General features: G+C 40.0%; 1 protein-coding gene across 1 annotated transcript in view; it reads left to right on the top strand.

The window, feature by feature from the left end:
• Positions 1–567: 567 nt before the first annotated feature.
• The window catches only part of LOC115479045 (chloride anion exchanger-like), a 49,854-nt gene continuing 35,168 nt past the window's right edge, over positions 568–15,253 (top strand). The window contains exons 1-2 of the mRNA XM_030216761.1: positions 568–698; positions 9,729–9,868. Coding sequence (XP_030072621.1) covers positions 568–698; positions 9,729–9,868 — 271 coding nt within the window. The remainder of the gene's footprint in view (positions 699–9,728; positions 9,869–15,253) is intronic.

The following is a 15,253-nucleotide window of genomic DNA, read 5'->3' as shown; positions in this document are numbered from 1 at the left end:
AAAGATGATAATTTAGTTTATTGTATTTGCCTGTATTGCTTTTCTTGTATAACTGGAAAAGGAACTATTATAATCATCTTTTCTATTCAAGATGTATACTTGATGTAAAAATTAAAATCTTATAAATAAATAAATAAATAAATAAAAAGATATATTTATCCAACAGTTTTTTACGTCGACAAAATAATAAAAATCTATAATTTATTAGATGCTTGATTCTCTCTCTCTTTCTCTCTGTAATAACCTATCCGTTAAGACATGTATAGTATCAGTTGGCGCAGGTGACTTTTTTGCTAATGATTTTAACAATCAATAAAAATCAATCATATCTAATGTAACAAGCGTGCCAAATGGAACGTAAAACTACAAGTAAAATAGAGAAGGTACCTTTCCTGAAGCAGTTTGGGTCTGATCTTTTGTGTGTTGATGACTCCATGTATCCTGCAGTTGACAAAAGCATCGTAAAGTTTCTCTTTTTTATTTGTAGTGGCTACGTTTGCGAAAAAAAAACCCAACAACGAATAGGAATACAAAATTCTTCTGCTCTAGACAATACATCTGGATATAATGATTGAACCCATCGGGAATCAGTATGTTGTGGCCAGGCCAGTCTATTCCGAAAATTTGTTTAGTGAAGAACATCATAAAGTGCCCAGATACCATAAAACATTCTTGGACCACGTCAGGCTATATTTTAGGTAAGTTGTCTTGTTATAAGACACATGTTAAGAGCAATTCCGTAACTGGGTGCCCTGTACATGTTAATATATAGAACACTAGCACTTATGATCATTAAGGGTTCCTTTGTCCGTGAAAGGGCCAGCAGGTCATTTAAATGTTATTTTGTAAGAGCATATATAATTGGCAAATCCCCCCAGGTTCTACATATAGTGCCCAAATTTGGGCGCGCTGCCCAGATTAATGAGCTCTGAACCATCAATAATTGGTGCCAACAATCAATTATTGATTTTAATTGGTACTCATTAAAATTTGTGCATGCATCTGGCTGCATGCTATTCTATAAGGCAGGGTACCTAGCTCCCATAGTGCGTATCTCAAAAAGGGGCGAGGCTGTGGGAGGGGCATGGGCATGTCAGGGGCCTTCCAAAAACTGATGTGTGCAGATATGGAATATTGGGCATGCGCGCCTAACTTGGATGCCAGCATTTACAGCTGGTTTCAGCAGGCATAAGTCTGGCACCCAATGTTAGGTGCAGGAATGAGCACTATGTGGGCACCTGCTCTTTCTAGAATAGTGCTTGGCACTGTTTTTGTTTCAGTGGCCTTTTATAGAATTTCCCACATTTAGTGAAGCTAAAAGAGGAGCATTAACTTTTCTATAACAGCTTTATAGCAAAGAAATACTACCTGCTGGCCAAATAGGAGAAATACACTTCAGGACATAATGAAGGCAGGAAAATATCCAATACATTTTACAGGCTTAAAACACACTGTTTCCTCACACATACCAATAAAGAAAGGAAAAGGAAAAAAACAAAAAGGGGGAAGACCAATGAAATCCCAACAGAAAGGTTAGTATTTTAATAACAACAATAAAAACAAAATTGTACTCTCTTATAAATGATAAATGAAATAGACTGGATGCGGTCCTGTGTTTCAGCACAAGATGTGCCTGGTCTAGTTGACAAATACAGGAATGTTGATTAATGAGTCCAAATAAAAATTACAACTGTTAAACCATCTCCCTTCTGCTGGAGAAACAATGAGCATCTTCCTCCTTTTGTTTTTTCCTTTTATTTTCTTTGGAGATATACATATAACTTATAGTATTCTACAAGTTATGTGCCTAAGTGTGAGTCCTGCCCAATCATTCACCCAGACTCCACATATGAGTACAACTCCCTGTAAAATATATGCTAAGTAAGATATGTGCATATTTGCTGAATAGCACTTAGGTGGACTTCTAGCGTTTATGTGCAGATGTGCACACATACATGCATATGCAATTATTCTAATCATGTATATGGTTGCTCCTGATGCGTGCATAAATTAATTAGTCAATTGGGTGCTAACGACCAATTATCGATGTTAGTTGGAGTTGATTGGCACTAATTTGGATTTGTGTACGCATCTGCCTATATGGTATTCTATAACACTGCGCACCCAAAGTATCTTGTGTGCAACCCCAAATGGAGTGTGGGCATGGGCGGGTCAGGGGCATTCCAAATGTTTAAGTGCGGTGTTATAGAATACTGGGATTATGCGCCCAACTTGCGTGCCAGGATTTACACCAGGTTTCAGCTGCTGTAAGTCCTTGCATCCAAAGTTGGCCACAGGAATCCGCTCTAAGTGCTATTCTATAAAGGGTGCTCAGCCTGGAATGCCCTTTCTAGAATAGCGCTTAGCATGGATTTTTCCTGACACCTAAATTTGAGCTCCATTTACTGAATCTGGTCCTCAGTGTCTATTTTATAGAATTTTTCTGATCTGACAGTTCTAACAGTTCAGTCAGAACTATATTTATGTATTTTATTTTGATACATTTTATTCAGACACTATTTTATATGTTGAATATATATGTCACCTGTATAAATTTTATACTTATTATGTATTTATATTTTAATTTTGTTAGACCCCTGAGGCAGGCGCGATTGTGCGCCAAAACACGGCCCGTGTCGGGTCTGTTCTATTAAAGATTGTATCATTGTTCCAGTTCTGGAGGCCCTTTTGTGCTTTTTTGTGCTTATTGTACATGTAGATATTTTTATGTGAGCAAAGATGCCGAGTTACCCAGTTTCAGCCTGGAGACTGCCCTTTCTGGGCAGTCCTCATTTTGAACTTACATCCCAAAAGCAGTGTGAGATCTGTAGTGCTTGATCCTAACCATTGAAATCAGTGCTGTAAGTCCCATGTTGCACTAGGGTGGATTGGTCAGAAATCCAGAACTGTCCCAAAATCTCTAGCCCAGAAATAGGTAACCTGGCATCTCCACGTGAAGTAAAATAGGGGTATAAAGTTAATGTAATATATGGTAACATATATTAAATGTTTTTTTCCTGGGGCTCTGGGGGGGCTTGTTCCAGCGTTTTGGTGGAGGCTGCTGGCTGGAAAAGGTTTAAAGTTTAGTTTGGGAATTGTTAATGGAGTTAGCTGAAGAAAGTGTGAGATGTTTCTTAAATGTGGTTTTATTTTTCAAGAAATAAACCATGATTAAGTGGGGATTGTACTTTAAAATGTTCCTTTCTGTTTTGGGTACAAGTCAGGTTAAAATTGACTTTGAAATTCTCTGTATAGGAAGTTTTGCATTTACTTCTATGGGGGAGGGAGATTCTAAACAGATGAGAAAAAAAACCGTCTTTCTCTGACAAGGTGATTGGTTGAGTGATGTCAGATCCTCTCTTCTCATGGTTTCCACTATCATCTTTATGCTGACGACACCCAGCTTTATCTCTCCACACCAGAAATCACTGCGGAAACCCAGGCCAAGGTATCGGCCTGCTTATCCGACATTGCTGCCTGGATGTCCAACCGCCACCTGAAACTGAACATGGCCAAGACTGAACTTATTGTTTTCCCACCCAAACCCGCTTCTCCTCTCCCTTCACTCTCTATCTCAGTTGATAACACCCTCATCGTCCCCGTCTCATCTGCCCGCAACCTCGGTGTCATCTTCGACTCCTCCCTCTCCTTCTCTGCGCATATCCAGCAGATAGCCAAGACCTGTCGCTTCTTCCTTTATAACAATAGCAAAATTCGCCCCTTCCTCTCCGAGCACACCACCCGAACTCTCATCCACTCTCTCATTACCTCTCGCCTTGACTACTGCAACCTACTCCTCACCGGCCTCCCACTTAGCCATCTATCCCCCCTTCAGTCCATTCAGAACTCTGCCGCACATCTTATCTTCCGCCTTAACCGATATACTCATATCACCCCTCTCCTCAAGTCACTTCACTGGCTTCCGATCAGATACCGAATACAGTTCAAGCTTCTCCTACTCACCTACAAATGCACTCGATCTGCAGCCCCTCCTTACCTCTCTACCCTCATCTCCCTTACGTCCCTACCCGTAACCTCCGCTCTCAAGACAAATCCCTCCTTTCAGTACCCTTCTCCACCACCGCCAACTCTAGGCTTCGCCCTTTCTGCCTCGCCTCACCCCATGCTTGGAACAAACTCCCTGAGCCCATATGCCGGGCCCCCTCCCTACCCATCTTCAAATCATTGCTCAAAGCCCACCTCTTCAATGTCGCCTTTGGCACCTAATCACTTCATCTCTTCTCAGGAAATCTCATCTACCCCAACTTGACATTTCATCTTTTAGATTGTAAGCTCTTCTGAGCAGGGACCGTCCTTATTCGTTAATTTGTACAGCGCTGCGTAACCCTTGTAGCGCTCTAGAAATGTTAAGTAGTAGTAGTAGTAGGTGGGGGGGGGGGGGGTGAGTTGCCAGGGAGACTGGAGTGAGCAGAGAGACCAGGGCTGTGAACATGGATTGAGAAAGAAAAAACGTATAGTGTGTGTCTGTGTGAAAGTAAGAATAAAAGTATGGATTTTGTGAGTTTAAAGTGAAATGTGATATTGAAAAAGGGTACTTTAATATTGAAAGTGAGTGAAGGTGAGCTTTGGTGCTGAGAATGAGATGATTTGAGCTTAAAAGTGAGTACTTCAATAAACAGACTGCCTTTTTCATAATCGTGTTGCTGAATACATGTGGGGAAAAACTGATGTATTTTGGGTGGGAGAGAGCTGTACTAATAGAAAGCTGTGAGAAGTTTTAAACCAAATTTAGTTTGGTTTGAAGTGAAACAGAGGTATGTATGTCCTGGCATGCAGTGAATGGAATGGTTAAGTTCTAAGGGAATTTAAGGTCATGGAAGGTGGAATGAGAGTCTGTAGGCTCAGGTATTAAGTGGACACATGGCTGCCTACTCTTTTTAGAATAGGGGAAAACAGTTGAGACTCAGGTTCTGAGAGACTGTGATTTCTGCTGGTAGTTATACTAAGTGAAAGAAACTATAAGGGTGTCAGGAAAAAGTGTGTAAGGATTTTAACTCTGACACAGGGGAAGGACTGAGAGGTGAATCTGTGATTTAAAGAAAGAAGCCATTAAGCTGTGTCTGGGGGGAAGGTGTGTTGTTTGTGAGAGTTCTGAGTTCAGTGCAAGCAAGGTTTGGAATCTGACTTCAGAATAAAGAAAATCCAGCACTGCTGTTGTCTGAGTGTGCTGTATTCTCCAGATTGATCTGATAGCTGTGAAGGGAAAAGTTATGCTTTTATGTGAAGTCTGTGAGATGGAATGTTGAAGCCTGCTGGATCATTTTAGACTAGGGAAACAACAGTGAGAAATAGGTTTTGTAGTGAGAAAACCTTTAACTTATTTTATTTCAATTAGAGAGTTTGGCCACAGTATTGAGAATTGGTTAATAGTCACCAGAGCCTGAACAAGAACAGAGGGAGTTCAAGGGTCTTGCCTCCATGTATTTTCTTTATAAGTGAGGTTTAGGGAGAAGAAATCTGGGGGAGTCATCCTCTGAAGGGTTCCAGATGAGCTCCAACGCAAGAAAGACATCACCTAAATAAATTCAACCACAGCTAAGGGACATTGCCAAGGGTGTTGAAAGAAATATATTATTTTTTCACAACATTTTAAGGGAAAACAAAGGAACAGACCATCAGATATTAAAAATCCATGAGATCCCTGCAAAAACACCAATAGTGCACACAAAGAGACCAATTTCTACATCAGGAAAGAGAATAACCACAAATATCTGATTTTGATAAAAGACAATTTAAATACTTATCTGAAAAGGTTCTTTTCCGCCTTTTTAGGTGAAACAGACAAAGTTAAGGGTATACATGTAGTTCTACATTTGAATGTTGAATATGTTATTGCAGTTCTATTAAGCTTCACACTAATTGTGAATTTGAGTTTATTTGAATGAAAATTTGCTTGCATTTGTATTCAATAAAGAAAGAGATAATTTGCAAATCTGAAAGTTTGGTCCTTCCATTTCAGGAACAAATCCTAAATGTAGATTCTTTTCCTCCTTTATTCTTTGAGCGTAAAGGACGAGGTTAGTTTATTTGTTCCACTCCATCGGCTGTGAGTGTGTGTTCTCTGGATATTCGCCATGACTACAACCATCAGGTATCTGGGAGCACATCACTACAGTCCAGCCGAGAGGGGTGGTAACATTAGCTGTATTTAACAACGTGCCATTTCTGTTCCTACCTTTTCAGAAGAAGCTCTTCTGATACATAGGCCCTGGAACAGCTTTTTTATGCAAATAAGTTTTTGTGCATTAAAAAAGTATGAGGGTAATTTGTGAAAGGATCACATATCTTCTATATGTATCGTGTATAAGCAATCTTATGGGTGTGCCTGGTCATCGCTGGAGCATAGTTGCAATGTTTATGTGTATTTTACAAAATATCTTCGTCCATAAATAGAATGCATGCATAAATTTGCATTTTCTTCAGAACAGGTGTAAATTTGTGTATGAAGATTTGTGTGTTACTGGGGATGGTTCTGGGTGCATGTCTTATAAAGCCTGCTAAATAGGAAGCGATAAGGGCACAAGCAGTAAAGGCTGCATGCTAATTTGGAAATTAGCACATGGCCATTAATGGGAGACATAAAAATTCTGCCATTTTAGAGCTGCGCTAAAAAAAATGGCAAGAGCATGTGGGAAACCCACATGCTAAACCTACCACCGGCCACTTTTTAGCATGCCTTAGTAAAAGGACCCCTTAGTTACCAATGCTCATGTGTGTAAAGGCCCAGGTGATGCCATGTCCTTTTTGAACAAATTTCTTTGTGAAAGGCCTGTTGCTCCTGGAAATGTCAACAAATCACAGGCATTTCTCACCATCCTTATACATACTTTACAGAAGGCACTGTGTTTACAGCAGAGCCTTTAGTAAACTGCTCAGGGAACTAAGCACACCCTTATTTGAACATCCTAATTCCTTCCTAGACACCCTGTGCAAAATGGCACATAAAGAGTTTTCTCAGTGTATAACTGGGTTTCTTCAGTTTCTGAATATAAATTTCTGATGTTCAACTGTGTTTGTGCTTTCTTGAAACTAAAGAAAACGTATCTAGCAGGAAAAAAAAACCCTGCCCAGGAGCCCTGAGACTAAATAAAAGTCTTAAGGCCACTTTTTAGTTTATAATTACTAGCTCTTGGAGCAGTTTATGGTAGCCCTTGATTGTGTCACAAAGAAGGAGACAAAATTTGTTTAGGAATCTATAACTCATAAAAGCCAAGAGAGGTGAACCATTCTTACTTCAATTGTAAGACCGTAGGACATGCTCACTGATTAGTCTGGTTTGATAGAGGTTCACCAAAACACTGGGGATCAACGTAACAGGTTTCTTTGGTACAAATGCACACCCTATACTAGAAACCTAACCATTAAAATTAACTAAAACAATCACGTGTAGTATAATAGTGAATGTGCTCAGAATGCCCATGCATGCTACACAGCCGTAACCAGCTTAAAACATAACATTGGGACCCACCAACATAGCACAGCCCTCCCTACCTACAAGTTAAAAAAAACACAATGTTCGATACAGTCACTGTTGTGTTAGATAATAGTAGTGGTGGTACTTAGCTTATAATGTAGATGTCTCATGATGGGGGGTATCCCAACGGGAAACGAGACTGTAGATCCATAGGCATCCTCTCTATTTTTTCTTTTGTGTTTGCTCCTGCTGGTGACGCTAATTATAAAAATCAAAAAATAGTACTCAATCGTGCCATTCAATGTCAGCTGTTCAATGCTTGCACGTTCCCGACAGGCTGCATGTTTCGCCAAAAAGGCGTCCTCAGGAGAATGAGCTTCGCAGAACTCTAAAATCAAAACATAAATGTGTGATCCACTACTATACAACCACAGTATTGCAGATATCAAAAATAATAATAAATCAATATATATTCCTACTTTACATGGAGACTGCAGGAGGCAGACAGTGTTATATCCCCACCCAGTAGGAAAAAACGCCAGCGCATGCGTACACAATATATATCATCAATGACATCACTCCCTATCAATGTCAGCTGTGCGTAATAGTCCACAAATCAATGGTTTTGTTGAGGCCCCTGAGATGTGTAGTTTGCCGATCATAAATAAACTGCGCTTCTTTCCTCAACAACTGAGAAACCACATTGCCACCACTAGTTTGTTGAAGATGAAATAGTACCACAAATAATAAGTCATCCTCACAGTGTCCCATCTCATCCCAATGCCTTACTAACGGGGCTTCATTCTTCTGAATGCGAAGATTACTCAGGTGCTCTCCAATGCGCGTTTTGATTTTACGTTTCGTTTGGCCTATGTACCACATAGTGCAAGGGCATTTTGATGCCATAAACAACACCAACCGTATTACAGTCAGTTTTCCCACGTAACTGTATCATCCGATTGGAAATAGGATGCGAGACTGCTTTAGTTTCCCAAGCATATCTACAGTACGTGCAGCAGCCACATTTACTATGTCCACTTTCCTCCATGGATACAGGCTTCACTCCTCGATACTTAAGTATCTCACCAAGGTTGCGAGATTGTGTATATGAAAATCTAGGTACTGTGGGTATTTTTATGGTTGACCATACAAGGAACACATCAAATCAAATGTGCTCCTAATGATACAATTATGAAACACATACAGCAGAGAAACTGTCATCAATTATTTTACAGGCATCCCCACCCCATCGCACGATAGAGTCCTAGGGACTATTACTGACATCTATACTTAACTTGCAATCAGTAAAGAAATGGGGGCAGCGGTAAACAATGCAAAACGTAGAATTCGGCAGATATACAGCATCATCAAACTGAGATCAACTAAAATCCCTAATCTAAATCATTCCCGCTGCTACTGGCTCAATGGAACCCAGGCTTTCCCCCTCCCCAAACCCTACCCCATCCCACCCATACCCAATCCTGGATAACATGGTATCCGTTTACAAAGAGACTGTGTGGTATAATATCCTGATAGACTCCCAAGTCCTCAAAGGGAATTTCCACTCCCCTACTTTATATGCTGCCTCTTACAACAGTGTTTCTCAGTACCTATTCTGGAGGAACATCTAGCCAGCTGGGCTCTCAGAATTGCCACACTGAATATGCATGAGCTAGATTTGCATACATCTGAAATCCAGTGTATGCTACTCTATCTCATGGCTATGTTCTTTTCCTTCCACAGTTCCTAGGCCCGATTTAGTTGGCAGGACTTGTTTCCCTTTTCCGTATCCTGTTCCTTCCAGCACCTACACTCCAGTTTTCCTGTTCTGGCTTTGTTACAGTAGTTACTGTGGTATTCAATCCCTCCCTTTTTGTCTTCTGCACAAGAGTCTTACTCCCTTCTCAGGACTTATTTATGATGTTGTTTTGGATATTGTAAACCACTTTGATATTATAACTAAAAAGTGGTCTATCGAATAAGGAGAAAACAAATAGATAAATAAGAATAAATATTCATTGTGGGGATCCTGAAAAACCCAACTGGGTAACTGTGTCTGTGGCATAGGGTTAAGAAACACTGTTCTTGAGTGCCCAAAACACTGGCATGTTCATCCACCCTGAAAATGGATGCACTGCGTGCGATAGGCTGAAATACGTTCTGCAAAGGCCCAAAATAACCACACTGTTGCCCCTTTTCTCAAATCGTTACATTGCATGTTTTTGCTTTCCAAAAAATTGAATGTACACTCACGAGACCCATTTGTTGACTGTCACTTTAAACCTGCTTTCAGCTGCTCTCCTCAGAAAGCCAAGAGAATCGCCTTTACCTTGTTTCCTATTGCCTCCTGGCTGCCGATGTATCGCTTTAAGGAATGGATTCTCAGTGACATCGTGTCAGGGGTCAGCACTGGACTCATAGCAGTACTGCAAGGTAATGTCTTCAAAAGGCTCTTTTTCTTTAATCAACATCTTTTGGGACATAAGCTTACATTATTAAGGAGGGAAGTTATCAACATAGGCTACTGTTAAATCAGGTTATTTTACCATCTTGGGTTATTTTGCCACAAGTCGGGTTATTTTAGCACAGGATCCCATTTAATAACCCAGTTTAACAGTAATCCACATTGATAACTTCCCCCTCCGTCTTTGATTGTTTTTCCAGACCTAAAAGATAGATAACAGGATAGGTAGGAATAGGGATGGCAGAGGGTGAGAAACAGGGAAAAATGGATAGGTGATCAGAAGGTGACAAATCAGTATACGTTTATGATGTATAATGTGTTAGTAAACCCTGATCTTTTTAAGACCTTTCTTGAAGTAGTAGCTTCAGCCAGTCCACACAGGCCCGCAGCGGAATACGGAGACATATGCTGTAGCCAGCCTGTAATAGCTCACTTCTGCAAAATGTGGGAGATACAGGATACAGGGGCTGAGCTGTCCAGATAATAAAGGTAGAGAAATAAATATTTCTTTTGGTCTAACGATTTGAATGTGCCAACTTTGGAAATCTGAATGTGCAGCATCTCTGCTATCTTTGCATTTTGCATGGTAATGGAAAAAATGCATTTCTGTTTTTAGTTCTCCATTGTTTTGCCGCAAGCAGAGTCTAGTTTCTTGGTTTGGTTTTAGTCTGCACATTTTGTGTGGCCGTTTATTCCGTATTTGGTGAAGCGTAGGTGTTACAGACTGCCTGAAAAGTAGGCGCCAGCGCTGGCCGAAGTCTATTTGGGGAGCAGTCGCTCCCCTGGCGCCCCACCTAGCTACACCACTGAGTGAGAATCCACTTGTAAGTACAGGAATGGAACCTACAGAATATATGAAGCAGGAGAAAAAACTCTTTAAAGAAGTATATCAGCAAACAAGGAAGAACACATGGCAAATGCACAAACACAATGAGAATATAAAATGCTACTTCAGGAACCCTATGTGGATCAAGCCTGGACACATGAATGATTCAGGAGAGGAGAACTGAAACTTACGGATTAGAGATTGATAATTGCAGTCAAGGACAGCAGAATATGGACAAGATGGTTCACTGCAAGCATAGAAAAAACTGGTACAACTGACATTTGTAAATTCTGTAAGAAAGAGCTGTAAATGGCTACTGATCTTGTAGAAGTGCCGAAAGCAGAAAATTTACAGAAAGGCGCAACAAGTGGTACATCTAATTCATTGGAAACTCTGTAAACATGATAATATCAATGTACCAGAAAGGCATTGGGATCATGAGCCTAAGAGAATTGTGGAAAATGAAGAGATTATGATAACCTGGGACTTCTCAAACCTGACCGATAAAAGGCTGGATGCAAGAAAACCATAAACACCAGAATGGCGTTGATCATAGAAGTATCATTCCTAAGCGATTACTCTGTGAATCATGTAAAGAGAAAGAGAAGATCTTGAAGAACCAAGAAATGCACTCTGAGACCAAGAAAATGTGGCAGCAAGATACATAAATATTTCCCATTATTTTGGGTGCCACAGGCTTGATCAAAAAAGAATTTTCAAGCACACCTGGATGGGTTGCTTGTACATCTTACGAACTCCAGAGGAGAGCTCTTTTTGGCATGATGCAAGCTCTACAGTGAACGTTATCAGTACATTTGAGAGACTGAGATCATACTCCACATAACCTGTGAGGTTTATTCCTGTTATGGTATGCACAAAACTAACCCATTTGGAGAAATTGCATGGGCTGGGGCTCTGGCATTGAAAAAGAATATTATTTATTCAGAGAGTCTTGATATACCACAAAGGGCCAGGCATGTGGCTTCTATGCATTTCCAATAACAACCAACAAAAAAAAGAAAAACAGACACCATAAGGGACAAACATATAGTAAAGCTGAGAGAAACAAAGAGACAAATAATGAAAGCAAACACAAGAGCAGAAGGAAAGGATGGCCAAATATATAAAGAGTTGACAACGCCTTCCTCAGGTATCTACAGAAGAATGACTTGGAGAAGGTCCACGAGTAACTAGCAAAATGAAATAGATGCTGCACCAGTCACAGAAGAGGATATTTGTGAAGAACATGCAGGGCTGAAAGTGGACAAAGCCATGGGACTGGATAGAGTACAACCTAGGATACTGAGGGGGCTCAGAGAAGTTCTGGTGGGTCCCTTGAAGCATACGTTTAACAGATCCCTGGAGATGAGAAAGGTTCCATGTGTTTGGAGAAAAGCAGATGTGGTCCTTCTTCACAAAAGCGGTAACAAAGAGATGGGAAACTACAAGCCAGTAAACCTCACCTCAAATATGGGAAAAGTAATGGAGGCGCTGCTGAAGGTAAAGAATAGTACATTTTGTACAGTCCACTGGGTTGTAAGATCCAAAAGAGCGTGGTTTCACCAAAGGCAAATTGTGCCATATGAATCTGACTGATTTCTTTGACTGGATATGGTGTACTTGGACTTCAGCAAAACCTTTTGATATAGTTCCTCATAGGAGACACATAATCAAATTAGGGCCCAGAAGCATTCAGATTAGTTTTGGTTTAACCTGGAAAAGTTAATGATGAAACTAGCATAAGAAGAATAATAATATTAATAATAATTATTATAATGGCATGGGAAATGCAACTTTACTAGCAAGTTAAAAACTAAAATCAAAGAGAAAATAAACATTCAGAAACATGAGATATACACTGTAAAATCTAAATTGAACAAGTGGAGAACGTTCCATAGTACATTTTGCACATAATCTTGCTCGCACAACTATTTTGTGGAAATTTTACACTCTTGGAAACTATGCCTAGAGCAAACGATGTGCTATTTCCAAACTGTGCAACTATCAAATCAGCTTGTAAGCCTGCAGATGTAAAGTAACCCTGGGCCTGAAAGCACCATGGGTGATGTGAAAACTGATCTCCCCATCTCTCTATATAAAAGGCAACACCAACGTTCTATGAAGCCTCCAGCCGGAAGTGTGAAGGGGGCGAGATATCCGGTTTCCCTATGAGTGTCTGCCCCGCCCTCTCTGTAACACAGTCAGTGAAGGAAAACAGCAGAGCACGAAATCAAATCGCTGGCTCTGTAACAGTGAAGGACTCAGAGGGGGGAGGGGAGAGAGGCCAGAGGGCAGGGACACACACACTCCCACATGCACACAGAAGAAAACATTGCTAGCCCCCGTTTCATTTGCATCAGAAACGGGGCTTTTTTACTAGTGTACAATAACCAGTAGAAGGTGAAAACAGTCATGAAAATTGACTTCCTGCATTTTCAGACTTTTTTTTTAACCTTTGTGACTTTGTCAACAGAAGGTGTTTTTTTTTCTTTTTTTGAATTGCCCAAGAAGAGTCACTCCAACAACCTTAATATGCACCAGGTTTACAGCTTGATCCATATCAGCAACATTCCACATCATCAGCAAATATCCATATAATCATGTGATGATAATAGAGTTCCTCTTCTTTGCAAAATGCTTGCCAGTTATATCAATTATTATGAAAAGGTTGGCATGGCGTCATCATAATTCTTTGATGCACTTCAGGATAAAACAGGGAGGCACTAATTGGGCAAAGCAAAACCAGGTGAGTTCTAGAAGAGATTGACGAGGGTGGGAGAAGTTTTCACTGGGCCTTTTCGGAGCAGGCAAGTAATACGGGGTGTGCATTCTGTTCGTTTAGGCATTTAAAAATGTAAACAATACTTACATCTTAGGTATTTGTCTTTTGAATTTCCTGTGTTGCAAGTATTATCTTTCAATGTCAAGTTTTGTGCTTGAGTCTTTAGAACATTTACAAGAAAATATATTTATAATAAAAATACAATTTTAAAAAATGTAAGCAACGCGCATATCACTATAGATCGGCTAAAGGTAGGCACCAGGATGATACACGCTAAGCACGAATTCTATATTAGCAGTTGGACACGCAATTGTCATTAGAGAATATTAGCATAAGTCTACAGTTTCACACCTAATTTGCATTAGTTCAATGGTTGCCTGCCCCTAAATGTACATTCCTTTCAATAGTCCCAGTGCTTATTCTCATATCAACACAATGTTCTTACATCATGATCGTCACGATCAATTCAGACTATAATATTCTTGCCTCATTAGTGCCAGATTGCCAAATAGTGATTTTATAGCAATTCAAAACAGCACTAACTTCTTCATCGGCTTTTATTCATTTTATATTAATATCTTAAGCACACTTATCTTAGGTGCGTTCGGACTGGGGGCTCAAAGCTGTCCAACATGCATGTTTCGCCTCCCGGCTGTGTCAAGGACCTCCCCCTTACGCCGTTCTAGCACCAGCTCAACCAATTTTACCAAGGGAACTATTCCTGTCAAGAATATTATAGTCTGAATTGATTGTGAAGATCATGATGTAAGAACATTGTGTTGATGTGAGAATAAGCACTGGGACTATTGAAAGGAATGTTAGTTTAGGTGTAAAGTCCCTAGTAAGAGAGTTTAATGTAGTACTGCCTCCATTTTGGTAAGATGCCCCTAAATGTAGGCAGTTTGTGTATACAAGTGAGCACACCCCTGACTAGCCCATGACCCTTCCAGGTTCACACCCCCCTTGCAATTATATGCCCAGTTTATAGACTACCAATTTAGGGCAGTTATGCACATAACTGCTATTTATTTATTGACATTTATATCCCATATTTTCCCAAGTAAGCGTGGTTTCAATGTGACTTACATACAACTTACACTTACATCATAATTATGATCAGGTTTAACAGTTACATAAATTGATTTAGAAGAGACAATGAATATTTAAGTATCATGTAAAGAACATGTTGAATAAGAGGAGATTTAAACTATGGAATATATGAAGCGTAGTTTGACTGATAACACTATAACTAACAAAAATTACACTACTGATTAATTCCTATTAATAATAATTTTTTGAAAAGGACAGTTTTTAACATTGTATGGAAACTTGCATAGTTATTCATGGTTCTGATTTGTTTCGGAAAGGAATTAGGACTAATTAGAGCCAATTTGGGCACCTAAATGTGGGCACAATCCTGAGATGCATGCACAATTTAATTGGCTAACAGGCCATTAGCAAGCAATAATTGGCCAGTAGCAATTAATTACTGATGTTAATTGGCACCAATTAGGATTTGTGAGAGCATCTGGCTGTATGCTAGTCTATAATAATTGGGGATCCTTTTACAAAGGCTTCTAGCATTTTTAGCACGCACCAGAAAATAAACGTGAGCTAAACGCATATGGGTGTCTCTAGCATTTAGCATGCGCTAAGAACTGTGCCGCACCTTTGTAAACGACCCCCTTAGTGCCCAAATCCCAAAATGCGCAACTCAAAAAGGTGGTGTGGCCATGGGAGGGGAAT

The sequence above is a fragment of the Microcaecilia unicolor genome, chromosome 10 (genome assembly GCF_901765095.1).
Source record: "Microcaecilia unicolor chromosome 10, aMicUni1.1, whole genome shotgun sequence".
NCBI classification, from domain to species: Eukaryota; Metazoa; Chordata; class Amphibia; order Gymnophiona; family Siphonopidae; genus Microcaecilia; species Microcaecilia unicolor.
This window is presented reverse-complemented; position numbering and strand designations above follow the sequence as displayed.